Raw genomic sequence first — 24,737 nt, forward strand, 5'->3', positions numbered from 1 at the left:
TTCTGGAAATATGTGGATATGTGCTGGCACCTTCTCTGTGGTGTCTTAAACTTGTGCTTTTTTTGGCTTCAGGACCTGTATGAGGCTGGAGAGAAGAAATGGGGAACAGACGAGGTGAAATTTCTAACTGTTCTCTGTTCCCGGAATCGAAACCATCTGTTGCATGGTAAGGCACTGGCTTCATCCTCCAGAGAACCTGTTGGAAAGCTAATGAAAACTGCACTGAGTGGCCCGATTTTTATGATCTCTGAAGGCATAATAATCTGGCCACTCAGTGTGTGTGTGTGTGTGTGTGTGTGTGTGTGTGTGTATGTCTGTGTGTGTTTTAGAGGTCTGGTGCATGAATTCGTGCATGGGTGGGGTCCGGCCAGCCTGGCCAGGGGGAGGAGATGTGGACAGTTGGCCGACCTGCCTGCTGGTGGAACTCCTGGTCGAGAGAACAATTTGTATATTAGCCTTTTATTATATAGAATATACACTGAGTAGCCAGATTATTATGCGTTCAGAGATCATAATAACCTGGCCACTCAGTGTATATTGCCCATAATTAATGGATAACCTTTCCTCCTTTATTTGTTGCAAAAACTAATGGTCTGGAACTGCCTTACATGTCTTACCTTGGAAATGTGTGAGTGCAATTATGTGCATGAGGGCCAATTTCTGAAAGATTAATGGTGAATAATTAACAGATGTATTCATAGAAATTTGGCATTCCTGTTTATAGTAAACCAACCTTCATAGTCAACCCTTTTTCTAGAGCAGCTCTATTTAAATTGAGTTACCTAAGAAAAAATCTTTAGTATGTCAGAGAGCAAGAAAATAGAAATAAATTTTGATTGGCATTTATTCCTATTTAACATCCAGGTTGTAAAACTAACAGAAGTGATCTCTTTGGGGAGTATATGTTTCATCAGATGAACAGTGGATAATTTAAGGTTTATTTCCTAAGTGGAATGTTTTTAATTTGCTTCTGATAATGCTAGTCTACATAATGTGCTTTTAACTTCTTTGGGGAAAAGATACCAAACAATTGTAGAATATTTGTTGTCAGGTTAATTTTCTTCTTGTAAACAGCAAAAGGGTTTAATAAGATTTTCTTTTTTTAATAAGCTCTTTAAGTCTTTATGCTATGTCATAATTTTATAAACCCACTGTGGCCTTATAATCACAATTTACAAAACTTGTGGGAAATTTGAGAATGAGTTTGCAAAATTGAAAACAAAGTAATTGAAAAATTACAACACACTTGGAAGTTGAAATTATCTTAGATGTTCCACAGGGATAAGAAATAGGTTATTACTCCTGTTAATAAGTGTCATGGACTATGGAACACACCAGTTGCACCACCTTCTGACGGCTCCCTGTTCCTTTGCCTTTCTTTTCCTGATTACAAATAGCACACATCTCCCCCTGGTGGTACTTTCCAAAAACTGCAGGTCCTCAGAAGTCGATTTCATGCAAATTCATTTATAACAAATTTCACTTCCAGGCACAAGTCAATAATTGGGCAGTTATAAAAGAATTTGTTTGTAAGCCACTGGAAGAAAATATAATAAGCATTATTTAAATAAAGAAAACTTTATAAGTTTCTTACCAATCAACAATAATAGTAAGAATTCATAAGAAAGGTTTTGTTAATTCTCCAACTTTTAGGTGTTAGTGCTAAGTATATTATAAGCATTGTTTGTTACAGCATCCCAATGGAACAGCTATCATTTCCCTCATTTTACAGTAGAAAAGACTGAGGCTTAGAAAATGTGTCAATTAGATTCTTTTTTTATTGCAAGCAATATACACTGATTCCAATTTAAGATTTTAAAAAAAGGGAATAATATAGAATGGGACAAGAGGGAAAATGGAGACTCTTGGTGGCTTATTGAATTGAAGAGAGAGCTGAACAACTTCAGGAAGAACAGAAATTAAAGCAGATCTGGGGGTCTCACTAGAAGGGAGTCATGGATTTTATTTCTAAGGCAGTTTCTCTAAGTCTGGTCTCCATGGAAAACGCTGATCCTTGAACCCCGACTTCAGAGTGGCAGACTTAGAACAACATCTGAAAGTGACCCTCAGGAAGTTTAACAGGTTTTCCAGATGATGCTTTTGTTCTCTGAACGTGCTTTTGGCCATCCCCAGGATCTATATACTCAATTTAAATATCCCAGGAGGGTGAGACTGGTTGGTGCTGATTGGGTGAACTGCTCACCAATGTGGTAGAGCTTATGGTGTATGTTGAGGGACAGGGGTGTCCTTGGGTTGACAGCCTGGTGAGAATCACACTATTGGGAGGCCAGTAGAAGCTGATGCTAAGATGATAAACAAAACAGACAGCCCCTCTAAGAAGGCAGCAAGAGAGGAAGATTCATTCATCACATTCAAAAACACTTGACAAAAAAAAGTGAAGAAAAGTCATTGTGTTAAAATCTATTAAAAGATGCAACCAATTGTGAAGAGTTTGGATTGCTCTAGTTTTGATTAGCTAAAAGGAGGATAGATTGGTGATTGCCAAGGCCAAAATTATAAAAAGACACATTCATCTTATTACGGAAACAATGAGAAAAGAAAGCAGATGTCTCCGAAGGTTATCTCCATTTGATGCGTGAGAAAACGGGGTCTCATATAAGGGAACAGACTTGCCTGATACCCTCCTCTCCTCGGGCTCATTCCACGTGCCTCCCTGGTCTCACCCGCATTGCTAACTAGTTTCTTCCTGAAATATGCCAAAGAATAGCGTGATCTTGTTCAAAGATGCTCATTAAATGTTCATTTTCTGTAAATGTTCATTTCCTCTACTCTTTTTTTTAATTATTTATAATTCCATTTTGTTATTGTTTGTAGTATTTGATGAATACAAAAGGATATCGCAGAAGGATATCGAACAGAGTATTAAATCTGAAACATCTGGTAGCTTTGAAGATGCCCTGCTGGCCATAGGTAAGCTTGGCAAGGGTTGGGGTGGAGAAACAGATGTTTACAGACTTGGCTATCAGTTTGTAGTCATGGGATTAGAAATTTTTTTTCAGGGATAAAAAAAAATTGTTTAAATCACTCATGCTCTGATCCACAATTTTAAACAAGAACTATTCTATACAAACCTCATTTTTATTGTACCATATAGCTTTATATATTTTATATACTCTGTGCCTTTATATTTAAGGGTATAGGAAAGATAATGCTATACTAACTGCAACTTATAAGTCTGTGAATGGTTAAAACAGTGGTTCTCAACCTTCCTAATGCCACGGCCCTTTAATACAGTTCCTCATGTTGTGGTGAACCCCCAACCGTAAAATTATTTTTGTTGCTACTTCATAACTGTAATTTTGCTACTGTTAATGAATCTCAATGTAAATATCTGTGTTTTCCGATGGTCTTTCCACAGATTGAGAACCACTAGCAGGGTCGCCTAAGACCATCGGAAAACACCAATATTTACATTATGATTAGGGTCACGGCACTAGGAAGGTTGAGAACCACTGGGTTAAAACAACTTCACATGGTAGAGATGATAATCATTTTTAAACTATAAGCTGCCTTTTGCTTTAATGGCCTTTATTAATGACTTCTCCAGGAACTTGACAATAAATGGAGTGCTTCCCATCTGTGAAAGTGCTTTCAGCATAGCCTGTCTTCATAAAACATTGCTTACCTACAATTTTTCTGACAAAGAGATTCTATTTCATAGTTTATAGAAACAGAAGGAACAACTGTCACGTTTTCTCATAGATTTTATCTGTAATCTTTTCATTTTTTCTTCTTTTTTTTAATCTCTTAACAGTAAAGTGCATGAGGAATAAACCTGCATATTTTGCTGAAAGGCTTTATAAATCTATGAAGGTAAAGTCTTCTTTTTAAGCATCTGAATGGCTCTGACATGTCTTGTGTCCAAATGAGACAAAATCAGTCTAATATATTCAGTTTAATTGATCAAATACTTCACTGAGTGCCTGCTAATAATACTACTAGGTAATATTTATTGAGTACTTATAATGTGTGATCATTCTTCCTAACACTTTCTCTCTATATATAGGGTGTCCCCCAAAATGTATATGCATATTTTGACTAATCATACAGACAGTGCTTATTAAAATACATTTCATTTTTAAAAATTGAGCTATCATCTGTTAAAATGTGTATACATTTTAGGGGGGACACCATGTAAATTAGTTTTATTCCCATAACAGCCTTATGAGGTATGTACAATTATCAACCCCCATTTTACAGATGAGAAAACTGAGGGATAGAGAGGATATGCAATTTGCCCAGGGTCCTCGTGAAGAAGTAATGGAGTTGGGATGCACACACTGGAGTTTGGCTTCAGAACTCAAGCTCCTAACCATGCATTGTACCCTGTGCCAGTACCTTTGGTGGGAACGGGGCGGAGGGGGGGGGGGGGTTACAGGAAAGATGAAAATGTAGTCCTTGCTGTCAAAGAACTTCTAGCCTTGAGGGGAAGGCAGGGATGTGCAAAACACCAATAAGAACAAAATAGAATGCAATACAGTAGCTGACTATCAGAACAGACGGAACAGAATTATAGGAGCACAGAGGATAGGGTATTTCACACATTTGGTTTTTTTGGTTTTTTTTTAGAAGGTATTGATCAGAAAAGAATATATAAAGAAATTGTTATGTTTAAGCAGGACCTTAGAGTAGGTTTTACACTGGAAGCTATTACATGGGAGAAAGGATGGGGCGGGGAGGATGCCATGGCCTGGAGGGGTGGTCTGGAGGGGTGGCCTGGAGGGGTGGTCTGGAGGGGTGGCCTGGAGGGGTGGTCTGGAGGGGTGGTCTGGAGGGGTGGCCTGGAGGGGTGGTCTGGAGGGGTGGTCTGGAGGGGTGGCCTGGAGGGGTGGTCTGGAGGGGTGGTCTGGAGGGGTGGTCTGGAGGGGTGGCCTGGAGGGGTGGTCTGGAGGGGTGGTCTGGAGGGGTGGCCTGGAGGGGTGGCCTGGAGGGGTGGTCTGGAGGGGTGGCCTGGAGGGGTGGCCTGGAGGGGTGGCCTGGAGGGGTGGTCTGGAGGGGTGGTCTGGAGGGGTGGCCTGGAGGGGTGGGAAGGAATCATTGCAAGGGAAGCTTGTAGCTGGAGAACACAGGGCATGTCTAGAGGGTCAGAACAGAGGACTGGAAAGTTCAGTTGGTGAGGAGAGGTATTCCATACGCCCCGTAGGTCGTGGCATAAAGGACATCGTCAGGAGAGTCGTGCACAGTCTTGCGCTGACTGACGGACGAAAGAGCATGTCTGGAAACCATCGGACCTTAATAGGGTGGGATCTTGTTTTCTTCCCTAGGGCTTGGGCACCGATGATGACACCCTTATCAGAGTGATGGTTTCTCGGGCAGAGATTGATATGTTGGACATCCGGGCACACTTCATGAGGCTCTATGGAAAGTCTCTGTACTCCTTCATCAAGGTAGGGAGTCTGCCCTGGCCCCAGGGAGGCTCTGATGAAAGGATGGGGTTCTGACCTAGGTATTTAGACACATCTCATCCTCTCATTGGCAGGAAATAAACACCTTTAAAGTGAAATAAACACCTTTCAAGGGAATATTTCCAGTCTCTCTCCTTTCACACAGATGTTTCAATCTCTGCCAGGTTAGAAACTGGAAATGTTTGCGTTGTAAATATACTAATTATTTCATGTTGATCCCAGACACAGAAAGATTATATTTTAATGAACACTTTAAGAGCCACAATTTCTCTGTCTACCTGCTTACAATGAAAGATAAGCAACTAAACCAGTCCTTCAGAATCTGATCCAGGACCAACTGAGGTCTACTGAGAATATAGGAAAGCGTGTTCGCCATCTTGGGTTGCTGTTCTTTTCCTGACACTAGACTTCTAGGCGGGCTAACATGGCATGGGTGGGATGAGAAATGAGTCACATCCCTAAAACCCCTCATTACTTGGGTTTTGCTTCTGGAAGATAATTATGAGGCCATAAATATGAAGCCAAGACCCATTTTTCTAGAAGCTGGTGTTGCCTGCACAACAAATTCAAATCAGAAAATGATCTGTGAATTAAATATTCTGAATCCTCCTGAGAGCTTGGAGAGTATAACTATTAGGTGATTTGAGCTACAGATTTCATGGTAGTATTATTTATTCAGGAACTTGCTTCTATTTCTATCTGGCCTATAAGGCAACTTTATTTTGCAGAGCCGATATATAGCTATTTGTAAATAAAATACTTTAAAGATTCATAGATGACCATAAAAGAACATTTGACAAACATGAAAAAGAAAGTAGGGTTATACTGTAAATAAAAAAAGACTTTAAAGAGAAAAAGAATTAATAGGAGAAAGTGGATCACTTCATATTGATAAAGGCAGTGATTCACAACAAAGATCAAATTCTTATGAAACTGTAGGTGCCAAATAGAATTGCACTCAAGTATACAAATAAGACATTCAAGGCTCCAAAATAAGACACTGATGAAGATACTATGCAAGGGAGACTTTAATATACCGTTGTTCTTTGGCAGATCAATGAGGCAAAGTATAAACAAGAATATATTAATATATTTTAACAGATGTAAGTTAAACTTTGAACCCTATAAACACAGACTCCATCTTTTTTAGTGCCTATGGAACACTAGCAAAAACTGCTCTATTAATTAGCCCATAAAAATGTAGAAATTATAGCACCTTCATTTAGCCTATTTTGCAACCCTTATCAAAAGACTTAAGAAAATACATGATCATTAATTCAGTAATTCTTATTTTATGACAATTTATCCTGAGTAAATCATCAAGGAAATGCAAAAAAAATTTAACTATGATAGACTTATTGCAGCAGTGTTTGTAATACTACAAAATTAGAAGCAATGTAAATATCCAACAATGGGGAGAAGATCAAATAAATTATTTTACCTATGTACAGTGGAATTATTTGTAGTCATTAATCAACAATGCTGTGTAAGAGTATTTAATGAATTAAAATAGGGAAATATTCAGGCTATATTAAGTAAAAAATCAGAATACAAAATACTTCAGTCCCATCATATAGGAATCTATATGCATAGGAAAAAGTCTGGAAGGACATGCACAAACCAAAATGTTAAGAATAGTAATCTCTCTAGCCCTAGCTGATTTGGCTCAGTGGATAGAGCGTAGGCCTGTGTACCAAAGGATCCAGGGTTCAGTTCCAGTCAAGGGCACATGCCCAGGGTTGCGGACTTGATACCCAGTGGGGGGCGGGGGGGGAACGGGACATGCAGGATGTAGTCATCAATGATTCTCTCTCATCATTGATGTTTCTATCTCTCTCTTCCTCTCCCTTCCTCTCTGAAATCAATAAAAAAATAAATTTTTTAAAAAGAATAGTAAACTCTAGATGGTGGAATTATGGATGATTTTTATGTTCTTTTATGTCTTCATTTTCTTCATCGAACAGTAATATTACAAGTATTAACTATTGTAATAAACAATAACAAACGTTATTTTTAAAACTCTGAGAAAAATCCAAACAAGCTTTACAAAGTTAACCTGGAGACTTCAAGCTGTGTATTCCATTTTAGCACTCATTTATCTGACTGTAACTTTGCTTCCCTCTCCTCAGGGTGACACATCTGGAGACTACAGGAAGGTCCTGCTTATTCTCTGTGGAGGAGATGATTAAACTGAAATCCTGGGAAGATAAGAGGATTCCCAAAATCTTGATATTTTTTAACTTCATTTTTCTACACTGCTATTAGCATTATCTCAGAACACTTATTTCCCAATTAAAACGCCTACATTTGCATCCTAGGATATAGACTGTGTTATTATTCATCTATAATTATAACTCATGATGCTTGGAAGCTGTACTTGTATTTCAAAGCTCATAAAACTTAAAAGGAGATTTAAAATTAGAAATAATAGTGTGTTCCATGTTTTTAATATATCTCTTCCTCATTTGTATTTCACAGAAATTGGGTTATATTAAATTATTTCATGTTTCTTTTTGGTGAAAATCTATAAAAGTGGAAGACTGGAAGGCTATTCTAAAGTCATTTTTCTTTCCTAATTCTATTTTTAAAGTGGCTAGTAATTTCTTAATTTGAAATTGTGAACTTCTAGTTAGTAAGAATATCTGTCCAATTTCCTATTTCACATAGTCATAGTTTGAAAGCACCCACAAATGTTCTTTGTTTAGGTTCTGTTGATAGCATTAGTTGATCCTTACTATGTTCGTTGTGAAATACTTCCTCCATCACATCTTATGTCAAGATCACTTACTCTCTCCAATTTGAATTGTACCAAAATCACCAAGTTGTCTGAAAAAATTAAATTCTAATTATGGTTATACAGATCTTATATGTCTGGTTACCAAACATAAATGTTGGACATTCCACAATACTTTTGTTAACGTCTTAAGCCAGTTTGTAATTGTGAATGTAATGCTCTGAATTTTACTTAAATTTTTTTGTGCTAAAAATAATTTTTAAGTCATTTTGGATTTTGTCAATTTGTACTCATTTACATTTGCACTGTGCCTTTCAACTCTAGAATAATTTTGATTAAAAAGTTCAGTTTGTATACATCATGGAAAAATAATTTGAATAAAACATGTGTCTTTAAAATGAGGTATACTCTTTATCCGACTTTACCACTTGTGAATTTTTTTCATCCTGAAACCTAAAAGGTGTTTTAGAAGGACTTGTGTTACTCAGTTTCTATTAAGAACTACAATGCCGAGACCAGTTTGGCTCAGTGGATAGAGCGTCGGTTTGGGGACTGAAGGGTCCGGGTTCGATTCCGGTCAAGTACCTTGGTTGCAGGCATATCCCCAGTAGGGGGTGTGCAAGAGGCAGTTGATTGATGACTCTCTCTCATCGATGTTTCTAACTCTCTATCTCTCTCCCTTCCTCTCTGAACAAAATCAATAAAATATATTAAAAAAACAACAACAAAAAAAGAACTACAACATTGAGGGGGAAGAAACAACATCATTAGTCTTATGTACTGCTACACCTACTGCTGTAAAACTAATCTTCACATATACCAAATGGTATTCTTACTTAATGACATAATGTATTTAATTTATTCTCTGAAAATGAGTGATTCCATTCTAAGTGGAATACTTTTTAAAAAATATATATTTTATTGACTTTTTACATTGAGGAAGGGAGAGGAATAGAAAGCTAGAAATATTGATGAGAGAAACATCGACTAGCTGGCTCCTGCACACCCCCCACCAGGGATGTACCCACAACCAAGGTACATGCCCTTGTCCGGAATAGAACCTGGGACCCTTCAGTCCACAGACCGACGATGCTCTATCCACTCAGCCAAACCGGTTTTGGCTGGAATACTTTTAAATATATATATATATATATATATATATATATATATATATATATATAATTGATTTTTTTGCAGAGAGGAGGTAGAAGGATAGAGAGTTAGAAACATCTATCAGAGAGAAACATTGATTAGCTGCCTCCTGCACACACACCCACTGGAGATATGCCCACAACCAAAGTAAATGTCCTTGACCGGAATCGAACCTGAGACCCTTCAGTCTGCAGGCCGGCACTCTATCCATTGAGCCAAACCAATTTCAGCTAAGTGGAATACTTATCTATAATAATAAAAACAGAATATGCTAATTAAACTGGATGACCTTCCAGATGAAGCAGGGTCTGTAGCCATGGGATTGAGGCAGCCGCTGAGGCTGCGAAGGCCTACTCTTGAGCAAATTTCGTGCATCAGGCCTCTAGTATTAAATAAGAATATTTATCTTCGCTGTTCATTCTATACTATTTGTATGTTGACAGGTGAAATATCAGGGTTTATTTTTCAATTTGTTTCTACTTATTATACTAATAAGTGATCAAGCAATTGGTAAAAGCTATTTACACGAATACTTAGTAATTCTAGTTAAAAATAGGAAATAGTTCTGCTGCTTTGATACCTACGCAGAAGAGCATGAAATTTCCAAATAATTTTATTTGATTTTAGAAGCATTACACTTTTTTTTTTTGTAGTGTTACTATTAAATTGTATATGACTTAGCCAGAATTTTAAAACAATTTGTATTTGTTGACTAGAAGTTTTCTAGAGGGTAGGATAAAGCCACCTTAGAGGAATGTTTGTTATCCTATATATAATAAAAGCATAGTATGCAAATTGTCCCCTCGACCAGTTGTCCCAGAGTTTGACCAGAGGGCGTGGCCATCCAGGGGGAAGGGAGGGAGTACCCAGCCAGCAGCTGGCAGCTGCTAGGGACCCTACCAGTGCATGAATTTCGTGCACTGGGCCTCTAGTATTCAATAAGTCTGATGTAATACTATAAGAAGTCACTTCATTTTCCTCTCCCACTATTCATTTATATTTACTTATTGGGCCCAATTCTTCTGTCTTTAGGTGAAAATTCCAATAGAGAATAGAGTTATAACTTTTCTGGTGACTCTTAGATTATAAAAAGTCCTACTGTGCAGTCCCTTAAGGTCATAAAACAATCATTTTAGTAATTAATAAGCCCAGTCAAAATTCCAAATTTGATTTTAATTGAAGCTTCTTCCTTCCTTCAGCTCTGGCCTATTTTTTTTATTTTTATTTTTTAAGAGATAGCCTCTCTTTTCTTTTGTAATATATTTTATTGATTTTTCACAGAAAGGAAGAGAGAGGGATAGAGAGTTAGAAACATCGATGAGAGAGAATCATCAACCAGCTGCCTCCTGAACACACCCCCTTCTGGGGATGTGCCTGCAACCAAGGTACATGCCCTTGACCAGAATCGAACCCGGGACCTTCCAGTCCACAGGCCAACGCTCTATCCACTGAGCCCACCGGTTTCGGCAGCTCTGGCCTATTGATGGCTTTGGGGGAAGGATCATGGTAGCCTCTCTTTGTCTACGTAGGCTTCCTTTCGTGCTCTATCCCTTAGCCCCCAACCTAGCCAGGGTTGTAGTAGTGTTGCCAGTGGAAATCATGTTCTTTCACAGGATCTCAAGTGAAGCTTTTCATGGACCCATACATGAGAGATTGTTGTGTGACAAGATTTATTTGGGTGGAAATAGATGGCTGCCCCTCCAGTGTCCCATCTCCATCCATTATCTGCCATGAGGAAAAGTCCAATCTTATCTTCATTAAGGGCAATACAAAAGCCACTGTCCAGAGTTCCTGGGTAACATTTAGTCTTGGAACCTGCTGAATTTTGGCCCCAGTTGGCTACTAGATGAGAGAGAGAGAGAAAGAGAATCTATCTTCTTTGTTCCCCTGGGATTGTGGGGTTATAGTATCTCAGGCTTTTAAAAGACTAGGGCCACCTTTTGCAAAATAACTAGTCTTTTTCCCAAGCTTTCCAAACTGCACTGGGCCCACCTTCCAACCAATCTAGTCCTTTATTTCCCCAGGCTATGGTCAAGCACCTCCCCCTGTGCCATTCTGACTTCCCTTGTGCATGTGCTTAAGTTCCTCTTCGTTGTTCTATCCCTTCTCCCGGTGTTCTATGGGGACAGACAGGTGGTTTCCTGGGAAGTGTGTGAAGCTGTGACTTCCAGGCAAAGCAAGCAGGCTCATGCTCCCCAGTTGATTATACTTAATATCTGATTCCCTTTGCCTCCTGCCTTCATTAATAGCTAGCTAACTACTTCCACTAACATTGCCTGACTGTGCTCTGGTGTTGATGGCCATGCTGTGTGCTGTTGGCAGATGTTTAAAGCTGATTCTTATGGACATTCTCTTGGGTTCTTTTATCAACCCCATCATCAGGGGATTCCTCACTTTCGGTTCCCTTGGCAAGTCAGATGAAATTATTGTTCTTCAGCCTTTAAGAATCCGATGGAAACTTCAGGTTCTCTGTGCTGCATTGCTTGTCCTTCCATCCAGGCTTCTTGCACAGGCAAGGTGATCCCCATGCTGGATGTCTGTGGTGGCCCACACCTGTTTCACGGCCAACACTGGCATGTCCTTTGATCCTCTTTCAGCCATCATTCTCCTTTCCTAGCCTCTACCCTCAAACTGCCCCAGTTAACCTTTCTCAATTCAGATTTCTCAGGGTAAGACACCTGGGAAATTGCTGAGATAATTTCAGAAGCAGTTTAACAGATAAAGTTGAAAGTTCCTAGTAAATTCACTTCTGGGGATTCTACTTCGTGAATCTCTTACACGTGGTGTTCACTACTGCTCTATTTAGAGCATTAAGGTAGAAAAACCTAACTCCTTCAGTAAGGGGAAAAAAGTAAATTATGGGTTAGTCACACAATGAGCAGTGAACATTAACTAGAGATTTGTCAGTTGGATAAGTCTCAAAAGTATAATTTTGAGAGAAGAGAAAGGTGTAGAATGATAGGTATAGCATAATTCCATTTAATTACATGTCTAAATGTGTAAAAGAAAGCATATTGGTAATGTGTGTGTATATACTGTGTGTATATGTGAACATGCATGGGAATAATGATATACACCATTATCAAGATAATGGTCACTATATGTGAAGGAGACAGACTGAGATGGAGAGGGAGTGTCTACCTTTCTGCATTCTATATAAAAGAACGAATCAAAGCCAGTATAATACATTTAAGTTTTATTAAAATTTGTTATTATCGTTATGGTGGGTCCACAACTTATTCCTAATTATTTATCTTATTACTCTGAGCAATTCATTACAACTATTTTATTTAAAAAGTAGCCAGAGGGAATCAGGGAGTGAGAGTTATTCCAGAGTCCCAGAGCAAGGGCTGCATTCTCTAGGCAGACACCTGTAGCTTTTACACGGACACCTGTCAATTCTGCACCGGCCTCCAGAAGGCCTTTTAAGCCCTGACTGCCCCAGCACAGACCCCACGGCCCCTGGGTGGAAAGGAAAGGAAAGGAATGCAGGGAACGTTGACCACAATCCGTAGAGGAAGCGGAGAACTGGTGCTTAAGAAACCCAAGGGCCTAACATTCCAAGACGCACGTTCTAGATCCCCCTCCCTCGGAACGCCAGGCCCCACGTGGCGCCTCCTCCAAAGAAGAGCTCCAACAGCAGCACTCTTTGGGGGGGCCCTCGAGGAGCCCCGAGCCCCCTGGACCTCTAGAGCTCAGAGAACTTTTGCAGAAAGAATGAGCTGCAATCCCCCGGCCCCGTTAACCCCACAGGGTGTGGGTGAAATAACGCTGAGAGCTCAGCCGGCCCCCCAATTCAGGCTGGTAGCAGATACAGGCCGATCACGGCCCCAAAACCCCAAGCCCGTGGGAGCGAGGCGCCCCCCTCAACGTCGTCCGGCGCCATGGAGAAGGCCCCGCCCACCCCGCTGATCCCGCCCCTTCATGAGGCTCCACCCACTCGCCTGGCCCCGCCCCTCGCCCACATGGCCCCGCCCCTTCCGGAGGCTCGCCGCGAGCATGCGCCGCCGGGGCCGCACTTATTTGCGAAAGCCAGCGGCCGGGACCCGCAGCCCGCACACCCGCGCGCAGAGACGCGGCCGCGGGCGGGGCGGTGGATGGAGGCGGCGGCGTTCCCTGCAACGGTCGGGGCTGCGCGTGAGGAAGGGGTCGTGTAGACAGACACCCGGGCCCGAGGGACACCGGCGGCGGCGGCCGGGCCATGGCGGGAAGCCGGGCCCGCTGGGCTCCCTGACGTGCGCCCCCCTGACCTCCCGGGGCACAGCCGTGGCCCATGGGCGCGCTGAGCAGCCGGGTGCTGCGCCCCCCGGGGCGAACCCGAGCCCAGCCGGAGCCGGGTTCGGGGGCGGGGGGCCCGGCCCGGAGGCCGGAGGCGGGCGGCGATGCGCCGGGCCACGGCTTCTGTGACTGCCCCGGCAGCCGCAAGCGTAAGCGGAGCAGCGGGGCCCTCTGCTACTGTCACCCCGACTCCGAGACCGAGGAGGAGGACGAGGAGGAGGAGGAGGAGGAAGGGGACGAGCACCAGCGGCTCCTCAACACCCCGAGAAGGTAGGTGGAGGGACGCGCCCCCGCACCTGTTGGCAGGGCGGCGCTTGCGGGGTGCAACGTGTCCTTGACCAGGCGCAGGTGGGCGCCGGCCCGAGGCAGGGCAGGTGCGGAGCGCCGTGGGGAGACGCTTGGGGTTCACAACCGCAGACCACAGACGCCGCCCGCAGGGTGGGATGGCCCCAGAGCAAAGAGGAGGCTCAGAAACGCCAAGCCGAAGCTCGCGCCTCGTTAAACCTCAGACGCGTCCCGCCGGCTGCCCTGCACCTTTGTCTCCTCGGAGTGAGTGGGCGGCAGTGAAATGGGTTGTTTTGCATCCGGTGGCCTTAAACAGTCCGGGCTGGTTCAGTGTGGGCTCTGTCTGAGACGGGCGCTCCCATGGTCGTGCACTCGGGGTAGCGGAAGTGACTGCAGTTCTGAACCGTGACGGTGGAGCTCACCCCTGTGCACGGATGTGCCTTACCAGGCACAGGCTTTCAAAGCCTCCGAACTTGACCGCTCAGCTCATCCTGACCTCCCTCCCCCCTCCCCCCCGCAAGAGTTGCAAACCAGGATGTTTACTTGTGAGCTACAGTGTTGTTTCTAAGTAGAAAATGTTTGCACACACACAGTCTGGTTGCTCTGTTTGTTTTTAAAGGTCATCAGCGGGGTCACGTAGATTTAACTTTTTTAGTGACTTTTCCCCCCCATAATTCAAACATTTTTTTGCTTACACAACCACCAGGTACTGTAAAATAAGAGCCTTACAGAGAACTTCCGTTGACAGTTTGGTTTATAAAATCTTTCATACAGTTTTATGTAAGCATGCTTGTCCCAAAAGTGGACCCCCCCACGGTCAAATTGGTACCTTTTGGGAGAGTCAGCTTGATATAGTTTTATCAGCTCAGATTCTCTGAGTTCTAGTCTGTAGTCTGCACATTAATAGTCTTATTTCCTCATTAGTAAAATGGAGATACTAGTAGTTGCCGCAAAGGGTTTATGGAAATGCATGCGATGAACGGTGCTCGGTATGGAAGAACTCGGTAAATCTTGTCTCCTTGATGAATCAATTGACTCCCTTTATCGTCACAAAATGTCTCTCTCTATCCCTGATAATATAGCTACTACCACTTTATTTTAATAAGTGTTTAAAAGGTATGTATTTTCCTATACTTTCTGTTTTACCTGTGTTATATTTTAAGTGGCATCTACAGCACACAGGTGGATCGTGTGTGTGTGTGTGTGTGTGTGTGTGTGTGTGTCTGTGTGTCTGTTTTAATTCAGTAAGATAGTTTCTGCCTTTTAATAAGTATTTAGGTCACTTATACCCCATAACCTCCTTGTTGACAAGAGCCCCTCTTCCCCCTGTTTTTTTTTTTTAATGGAACTTTTGGAATTTTATTCTTTGGTATTTGGGGATTTAATTAGAGTATCCCAAATGTGGGCCTTATAATGGCCTTGGTACTTAGTGTATTGTTACAATCTAGAGACTACTTTAGTCGGAAGAAATTGTCTTCCATTAATTTTCTTCTCTTCGTTTTCTCTTTTCTTGGACCCCTTTTAATTGGATTTCTTGGATTATACGTCTTTCTCCCCTCTTTTTATCCCTTCTAAGTCTTATTTGATTTGTTTTGAGAAATTCTCTTAACTTTGCCATTCAGCCTTGCTTAGGGGTTTTTCATTTCAGCAACCATGGTTTTAGTGTCTAAGAGTTCTTTTATTTTCTTGTTCTGAGTAATCCTTTATCATAGCATTCTGTTAGTTTATGAATGTAATATTCTCAGATCTCTAGATGTATTAGACTATTTTTGTTTTGCTTTGCTTTTAAGTTTTTTTGTTTTTGTTTTAATTATGTTTCCTCTGGGGTCAGTTTCTCTCTTTTTAATATTTTCCTCAGGTTGGGTGATTCTTGGTTGTCCGCTTATATTTAAGAATGAGAAACTGGTGTGTGTGTATCTTAATTAAGTCAATAGATCTATTTCTACTAATCTCCTTTGAGTAGGGACACTGACTACTACATTGGATTCGGGTGGGGTATGCTTTGTTTCAGAGTTGAGCTTCCCAAACTTTGTTTAAAGCACTCTTAGTATCTCAGCTATTTTCTTCTTGGCACTTGGGCCCCAAAGAAATATCAGGTAATTAGGTCCAACCAACTTAATGGTAGTAGACTGCATGGTATCTGAAAGATGTTGCTGTGTTTCCTTCAAATTTAGAATAGTCCGCATACTTACCTGAGTTTGCTGTGGTGCTCCAGGTATTTTGACACACAGTTTGGGAACCATGTTTGGTGAGTAGGTTGGGAGCTATCAGGCTATAGATCCTTCATGATTGCTTTGTCGGGGGCACTGACACCTGCACTGAAGTCTTACATCTTTTTGATAGATCTGTTTTATTTCTTTCAAGAAGATCCTTGGAATCTTTATATCTGATTTATCTGTACTCTGTGTTCAGAAAGAGTGGAGAAGGCCATGAGAGGAACTAGTTTCCCCATTTTCTGTCTCAGTTTCTATTTCTGCCTTCTGTTTACCCTGAGACCTCATCTTCCCAACTCTCACATACACAGCTTCTGCAGGGTAACTAGGCTTCAGCCTCCATCTTAGACCCTGATAAATTTTGGACTGTGGCTTTTGAGGCTCTTTTCCAGTTTGTTTTCTAACTTCCGGATCTGTAGAATTCTCTCCTTAGTTGAGAGAATGTTTTTGCTGTTTGAGCTTATTCCTTTCTGTACTTTTAATCTTTCAGTGTAAGCTGGGGAGGATGCTGTAGGAGCTGGAACCTACATTGTCTCATTTATTTCCCCAGTAACCCAACGAAGTGGGTGCTGCTGACACCCTCTGCGGTACATCGGGGGTGACCGAGCTATGGTAAAGCTGGAACTCAAACCCAAGTCCGTCGACCACCAAAGCGTGTGCTATTTCTTCTGCCTGTTGGGAAGAGATGTTAAATACTCTGGTTCAAGACACCATCTGAAACAATTACTTCATTTTTAAAAATATTAAAATTTGCTTCCTTGGAAAGCTGTCAGGCTTGGCTAGAAACATAAAAATATTGAGCAGCCTCGACCTAGGGCTTTTCAAATGTACGGGACCATCTTGAGCAATAATTGTCAAACTTAAAAAAAAATTCTTTGTTTAAATTGCATCTTATGTAGAAATGCAAGATGTTTACAAATATAAATGTGATGCCCCTCTGAAGTCAGGTGGGATGCTCTACCCTCTCTTCTCAGCTCTTCCTGGTGGCCACTTTTCCATTGGACAGCATTTTGAGAACCTTTGGTCTAAGGACCAATTGTCCGCTTGGGGGATGAGGTGACATTTTAACCAGTTTTTAAAATAGTTTGATACCAAAATAAATTAAATGTAAATTATTTGGTTGGTTGAAGTTTTTACGCATGTTCTCCATTCTGTAATTGTAAAGCAGTATTATTGTAGTGGTAGTGAGATGCTCCTTAGTACTGATTTCTAAATAAGGTAATAAGTAAAAATAATCCTGACTTATCTTAATTTATTGAACAGGTAATTCGCTTAGTTCAAAAATCAAACATTGCAAAAACATGGATAGTGAAAGATCTTACTCTCATGCTCCCCCCATATATCTCCAATTACCCCACTTGGGAATAGAGTACCTCAGAGGTAACCACTACTATTAGTTTTTTAATGTACTCTTCTGTACATGAGCAAATTTAATATATAATATACCTCTGTTCTTTTACTCATTGGTTCTATTTAATAAAAATTGAATAAAAGGAGTATCTTGAGTTATTTGCAAAGTCAGTAAAACATTCAGTTTTACACATATGTAACAGTTGCATTTCTTTTAACAGGAAAAAATTAAGGAGTACATCCAAATATATTTATCAAACATTATTTTTGAATGGTGAAAATAGTGACGTTAAAATTTGTGCTCTAGGAGAAGAGTGGAGTTTACACAAAATATATTTATGTCAAGTAAGTATTTTATTTTTCTGTTTGAATGACTACATTTAACAAACTCAAACTCTTTTAAGTCATGTTCTTCATATTTGCATTTCATAGTAATCTTTTGCATGGAGAGTGGTTAACTCCTATCATCTAATAAAAAGTATGGTTTTATAAGAACTATGGCGAACATTTTTAGTGAAAGCTTAGTTTGGTCTAGAAAACGAATTTTGAATTTTCATTGCCATTTGGGCCTAGCAATAAATACCGTTAGTCATTATTTCAGTAGGGTGCTTATTTTGGTGCTTTCTGTTGACAAAAAGGGAAAAGTTATGGGAAAAAATGTTTAACATTAAGACTAAGATTGCTGCATTTGTTTAATATGCATATGATCATTTAATTGGATGAACTCAGCTAGAATGTTGCTTTGTAATTAACATTAAATGTGAATGGAAAGTTCTTGACACTTAATCTTCCTTCTGGAAAATGCAGTTAAAGACAACATCAAAAAAGTATGTAGACTAACTCATTTAGCTAATACACATATCTGATTTCTTGCTGAAAATATTGCTATATGTCACCCATTTTAAAGATTTAAAAATTTCAAAATATTGCTTTAATGGCTCAAATATTTTATTTTCTTATCAAATCTGTCTTTTCTTCAAATCATTGTTCTAGGCACTTGGAATAGAGCAGTGAACAATTCAGTTCTTATCCTGTGGAGCTTATATTTTTCCCTCTCTTTTTCACCATTTGACAATAATTACTGGTAAGACAGTATAGTTTAAGATTTTTTAGAATAAACATCTGCAAAATTTTTCTCTAACATTTTAACCTTAGTTTTTATTTAATTTTTGAACAGTTTTATTTTGCCTTAAAGTATATAGCCTAGAGAATAAATATATCAGAACATTGGTCTCAGCTTGAAGATATGGTTCATATCTTTCTTTTTAATCTCACAAAGCAATTTTGTGATTTTAAGGATGAAAATGCCTCTTTCCATCTCAAGAGAAACTGGATTAATTATAGTGCAAGCCACATGTTAAATTATAAGCCCCCTGAGGACAGAAGCAGTGTGTTTTATTTACTGCTATATTCATAGTGCCTTGTATATATTAAATACTCAGAAAAGTTCTTAAATTAGTTAATATTTGATCCATTCCAAAGTAATTCTGATTATGAGAGGTGCTATCTGGTAAATAACTAAATACTCCATCCATTCTGGAACCTTTCCAAGAATTCAGGTTCATTCTGGAATTTTCTGATTAGATAAATTAAACTTTGGATTTCCCCTAATTTCTTGGGAGTCATCCTATTAGTGTTGACTTGGGACTGGTCCTGATCCTTCACAACCACTGAGGTTCAGTACAGTAGGGACTTAACAGTTTGAGGGCTTTATTCTATTCTCTTCCTTGTTACATTTTTATCTACCTTGTGTGTTGTCATATGTTTGAGAGACTTAAATATGTAACATAATTTCTAAGTTTGAATTTAGAATGTCATTGACAAGGAAAACATATACATGTAATATACTCAGAAATTGTTAAAAGCTAAAGTAAATGCAAATATTACTATATAGGAATTCAGTTCAGATAGTAGAAGAATTAAGTTTCATTTTCATTAAATTAGTACTAAATTGAAAATATTTTTGTATACCTAACAGTGTCTTTATATCAATTTCTTTTCTCCTATAGACACATTTGGCAATTATTTTTCTATTGAAATAATACAAGTTTGTTTCGATAGAATAGTTGGCTTAAAGTTAGAAATGGGGAAATAATTTGAAAGACACAGGAAGTACTGGGTAATCATTTATTTATTTTTATTTTTTTTTAAGTCTGGCTACTTTTCTAGTATGTTCAGTGGTTCTTGGAAAGAATCCAGCATGAATGTTATTGAACTGGAGATTCCTGACCAGAATATTGATGTAGAAGGTAACCACCACCACAGTTATTACTATTATGCAAAGTAATAAAAACATAACTTATTATACTTTTAATAGAAAATAAATATTTTCTTTTAACTTTGGAAGGTAGGGAAAAAGTTCAATTTAATACCAGAAGGCAACAACATTATATTGATTTATTCCATAGTTTATCAGTTCTGTTCTACTTACCTTTAATATTTTTAGTCATGTGGGCCATATCAATATGTTTACTTAGGTTTATAAATAAATCTGCCTAGGATACGGAAGCTATAAGATGAAGGAAGGAAAAGTATGACCACTTATTTTAATTACATAAAAAGCTGGTGAATAATACTCATTGATTATTCCTTATTATATATAAGACCTTTTCTGGGAACAATAAGGGTACAAATTATATAATCAATGTTGATTTATTTATTTAGTTTAAAAATATTTAATATATTTTGTTTATTGATTATTGAGAGGAAGGAAGAGGGAGAGAGAGAAAAACATCAATGATGAGCCCTAACTGGTTTGACTCAGTGGATAGAGTAACGGCCTGCGGACTGAAGGGTCCCAGGTTCGATTCCGGTCAAGGGCATGTACCTTGGTTGCAAGCATATCCCCAGTAGGAGGTGTGCAGGAGGCAGCTGAATCCATGTTTCTCTCTCATAGATGTTTCTCACTCTCTATCCCTCTCCCTTCCTCTCTGCAAAAAATCAATAAAATACATATATTTTTAAAAACACATAAATGATGAAAGAGAATTATTGCTTGGCTGCCTCCTGCATGCCCCCTACTAGGTATTAAGTCCACACCCCAGGCATGTGCCTTGACTGGGAATTGAACCATGACTTCCTGGTTCATAGGTCGCTACTCAACCTGCCAGCCACACTAATCAATGTTGATTTAGAGCTATAAGGATTTTTAGATGAGGAAGCTAAGAACCGGAGCTTATGTTAGGTCTCAAAGCAGTTTAACGAGCTTAGATCAGATTCTAGTTCTCATAATTGCTATTCCAATGATGTTTCTACTGCCTTCTTTTTCACCCCTTCTTATTGAATTTATTGGAATGATACTGGTTAAAATTATACAAGTCTCGGGTGCAAAAATATAAAGTAAACCATGTGAGACATAGATGCAAGTACAGCAGAGAGAAGGATGGGCAGGCTTACTAGATAGCTGTGGTGGCTGGGTGAGAGTGTAGCATGCATAAGACCATAAGCTATTCCACACCAGTGGTGAAGCCCTGAAAGTATTAGGGTTAATATTATCATTGTGTCTATACTGTACTTAATTGGTCTACTTTGGGATATCTTTATAAAACTTTTGGAAGGATGTCTAAATTCTGACCACTAATTAACGTCAAGATTAGATCTAGAAGAATCTAACTCAATTTGGCAAAATAAGTTGAAAATTAATAATTTAGTATCATTAATCAGTAACCATCACTAGTATTTTAATTAGTGATAGTTCTCTTATCCTTTTAAGTTCATATTAGATTTAGATATATTTCTTAGTATGTAAAAATATTGTTATTTTTATAATACTCTCATAGATAATAATTGTTATTTCATTCTACTTTTGCTTCCAGCACTGCAGGTTGCATTTGGTTCACTGTATCGAGATGATGTCTTAATAAAGCCCAGTCGAGTTATTGCCATTTTGGCGGCAGCTTGTATGCTACAGTTGGTAAGTATGCACATTATTCAATGAAAGGCTTACAGTTGTATTTTTATTTCAAAGTATTCCAAAACAAAAAGTCTAGTTTAGCTTTTTATAATTTTGAAAACAAAAATGAATTGTATAAATATGCCATTTGTGGTGTCATCAAAAACGCTTAACCAAAAGCAATTTATTGCACCCAAAGAGGTCATGATGTGTATGTAAGATGAATGCAAGCTATTTCTATGTAGACATCTTAGAATGACAGATTTCATTAATGGCGTGTTTTGACTGTTATGAAGCAGATGGCTTATAATTATGTGCTGATTAGTTCATGGGTTCAAAAAACAACGAGTGCTTACTATGTAAACTTTTTCTTAATTATGAAATAACTATGTGTAAATGTGTATAATCTATTGGTAGAAGGACAGATTTGTTCATTCAACAGAAGTATACTGAGCAATGTACTAAAGTAGGCATAAAGATCCAAAGATACTGTCCCCCACCTTTAAGAAGCTCACAATATAAAGAATGTCGAATGGAAAAGGGTGGGTTGATATGCAGATCCAAAGGTAAATAAGAGCTGTCCAGTATTATAGGTACAATCATAAACATCCTGTAGGATTTAGTAGGTGCACAAAGTGATCAGTTCAATGTGTTTGTGTCATAGAAGGAAGTTTTGTTTGAGGTGAGTCTTGAAAACCAAAAAATTACTTCTTTTGCAAAGTAAGAAGAGAGGAGAAGGGAAGAGCATTTCAGACAATAAACTAAGACATAGTGGTGAAACTGGAGAATTAGAGAATCTCAATGGAACATGGCTCTAGCATAGAATATAAGAAGGGCTGGAGAGAGGGAGACAGAGGCCCGCTCATGAAAGCTCTCTATACCTTTCAAAAAGTTTAGGTTTTATGTATAGTACATTTGGGAGATTTTAATCAGGGGAAAGACAAAGTTATGTTTTAGAAAGAAAGCTTTAGGAACAATGTGAAGGATGGATTGAAGAAAAGATAAGTATAAAAAACTATCATAATCAAATGAGGGCCTAAATTAGAGTCTAAACGTTAAGAATGGAGAGGAAAAACTGAAAACCACAGAGGATAAGCAGGTGTAATCCACTGGATTTGGTGACAAAGGAGATGTTAAGAGGAAAGGAGAGGAATCTAGAATGACTTTTTCAGGTAAGTTTAAGTCAATGATTTATTTTGATCTTTAAAAAAGTTAATTGAGTTTCCTTTTATGTGGCATTTGTATACTGATTTCTTTGAGATTTACTTAATAGCTTGCTAAGTATACTTGCTTGGAGTTATTTGGTGTTTTTTTTTTTAAATGTTTTGATCCTTACAATTATTATTTCCATGTAATATCCTTTATTTTCTAACTTTAGTCCTGTTTTGGTTTTGTCCTAAATCCACTTTCTGCATTATCTTTATGGCTTAACTGTTTAACCTAATAATATATTTGCATGAATATATTTTAGAAATTTGAGTAAACAGTGATAGTCTTCTTCACATATATTGAATAAAGTTTGCTTGAAATCTTCTGTATAAACATTTTAAATTAAAATTTCAATGTAAGCTTAAAACAAAACTGTGTTTGGTTTAGGTACATCTCTTAGATATTGATAAGTGTTTTAAACTTTAACAAACACTTTCTGATGATTTATAGTTTCTTGCTTAGCCCATCACATGGTCTGTGTAAAGAGATTTTAATTTAAAAAGAACTGGTAAAACAGACAGAATGTTGCTTAAATTTGCAAAGATCCCTGAAAGGGAAGAATTGAAAGAGAATAATAATATTCATCTCTGCCTACTCCTTTACCCCGCTCTTCCACATTTAATTCCAAGTATTTAGTTGAATATTTGCTGGATTTTTTTTTTCAATATTTTTACTGGACTTACTGCTGCACTTAATGAGTTTCTTTCTTTCTTCCTTTAAAAAAAAACTTTTTAATATGTAAAAGCACATGTTCAGAGCTAATTTTTCCCACATGAAATGGGCCTTTCCACTGCTTATTTATATTTACAGGATGGTTTAATACAGCAGTGTGGTGAGACAATGAAGGAAACAATTAATGTGAAAACTGTATGTGGCTATTACACATCAGCAGGGACCTATGGATTAGATTCTGTAAAGAAAAAGTGAGTTACCCTTTTTGTTTTTCCTTCCATTCCACTTGTGGGAATTTGGCTGCTTTGGTTTCCTAAGAGAATGTGTAGTGTGACAAAGAAAGAAAGAAAGGAAAAAAAAAAAATAGAAGAATAGAACTTTATTTAAAAAGTTCCTTTTTACATTTGGACAGATTAGTAAATTTCTCAACAGTGTTGTCTTTGTAAGTGACCATGGGTGGGTTACTAGTATACCTGCTTATAAAAACTACGGTCACTCTTTACAGTATGGTCATAGTTATAGTAGATCTTCTATAAAATCTTTCAAATAGTAGACATGCTAGACATCATATCAGTGCAACTACTGACAATGTTTTCAACACTTGAGAATTTCCGTACCTATTTTCAAATTATAAAGAAGTAATGGAAGTATGTAAGTCCTTTCATAAACCATTTAACACAAACTTGAAATGAGGTTTTCTTAAGTTGAAATATACTTATTAATATAAAGGGAATATTCCCTTAATAACTGCTGACAAAAATAATACTAAATTCTCAATTGTTAAATTAAAAATTTTGAGCATGTCGTAGAAAGACTAATCTGTTTTTATTTTAACTGTAAGTCATACTTAGTAAATCATCAATCCATGATATACAGTGTAATAATTCCTTGTTTAATTTCAGGTGTCTTGAATGGCTTCTAAACAATTTAATGACTCATCAGAATGTTGAACTTTTTAAAGAACTGAGGTATTTGAATTTTAAATAACTTTGTAATCATTCTAAATATTGTTTTACATTTTCCAAAGTATGCAAGATATTTTTGTATAAAACAAAAATATATTACTGCTGTAACTGGTTTGGCTCAGTGGATAGAGCATTGACCTGCGGACTAAAGGGTCCCAGGTTCGATTTCGGTCAAGGGCATGTACCTTGGTTGCAGGCACATCCCCAGTAGGGGGTGTGCGAGAGGCAGCTGATCGTTGTTTCTAATTCTCTATCCCTAAAAACTCAATAAAATATTTATATATTTTATTATGGAATAATAAATATATATATTATGAAAAAGTAAATTTTTATTTTAAAAAAATATATTTTATTGATTATTTACAAAGAGGAAGGGAGAGAGATAGAGAGCCAGAAACGTCGATGAAAGAGAAACATCGACCAGCCGCCTCTTGCATACCCCCCATCGGGGATATGCCCGCAACCAATGTACATGACCTTGACTGGAATCGAACCCAGGACCTTTCAGTCCGCAGACCAACGCTCTACCACTGAGCCAAACCGGTTTCGGTTGAAAAAGTA

The 24,737-nt window shown here is 38.6% G+C and overlaps 2 protein-coding genes across 5 annotated transcripts in view; both read left to right on the forward strand.

The window, feature by feature from the left end:
* Positions 1 to 8,427, forward strand: part of ANXA4 (annexin A4) — a 47,682-nt gene extending 39,255 nt beyond the window's left edge. For all 4 annotated transcript variants that reach the window (XM_084901230.1, XM_084901229.1, XM_084901228.1 and 1 more), the window contains 5 exons: positions 73 to 166; positions 2,836 to 2,931; positions 3,776 to 3,834; positions 5,286 to 5,408; positions 7,556 to 8,427. In XM_084901230.1, the coding sequence (XP_084757356.1) occupies positions 73 to 166; positions 2,836 to 2,931; positions 3,776 to 3,834; positions 5,286 to 5,408; positions 7,556 to 7,615 (432 nt within the window). In that variant the 3' untranslated portion in view covers positions 7,616 to 8,427. The remainder of the gene's footprint in view (positions 1 to 72; positions 167 to 2,835; positions 2,932 to 3,775; positions 3,835 to 5,285; positions 5,409 to 7,555) is intronic.
* A 4,876-nt stretch (positions 8,428 to 13,303) lies between these two features.
* The window catches only part of GMCL1 (germ cell-less 1, spermatogenesis associated), a 41,061-nt gene continuing 29,627 nt past the window's right edge, over positions 13,304 to 24,737 (forward strand). The window contains exons 1-6 of the mRNA XM_084901206.1: positions 13,304 to 13,860; positions 17,660 to 17,783; positions 19,591 to 19,687; positions 21,254 to 21,351; positions 23,350 to 23,462; positions 24,114 to 24,179. Coding sequence (XP_084757332.1) covers positions 13,586 to 13,860; positions 17,660 to 17,783; positions 19,591 to 19,687; positions 21,254 to 21,351; positions 23,350 to 23,462; positions 24,114 to 24,179 — 773 coding nt within the window. The 5' untranslated portion in view covers positions 13,304 to 13,585. The remainder of the gene's footprint in view (positions 13,861 to 17,659; positions 17,784 to 19,590; positions 19,688 to 21,253; positions 21,352 to 23,349; positions 23,463 to 24,113; positions 24,180 to 24,737) is intronic.

The sequence above is a fragment of the Pipistrellus hanaki genome, assembly GCF_964339955.1.
Source record: "Pipistrellus hanaki genome assembly, chromosome: 12".
NCBI lineage: Eukaryota > Metazoa > Chordata > Mammalia > Chiroptera > Vespertilionidae > Pipistrellus > Pipistrellus hanaki.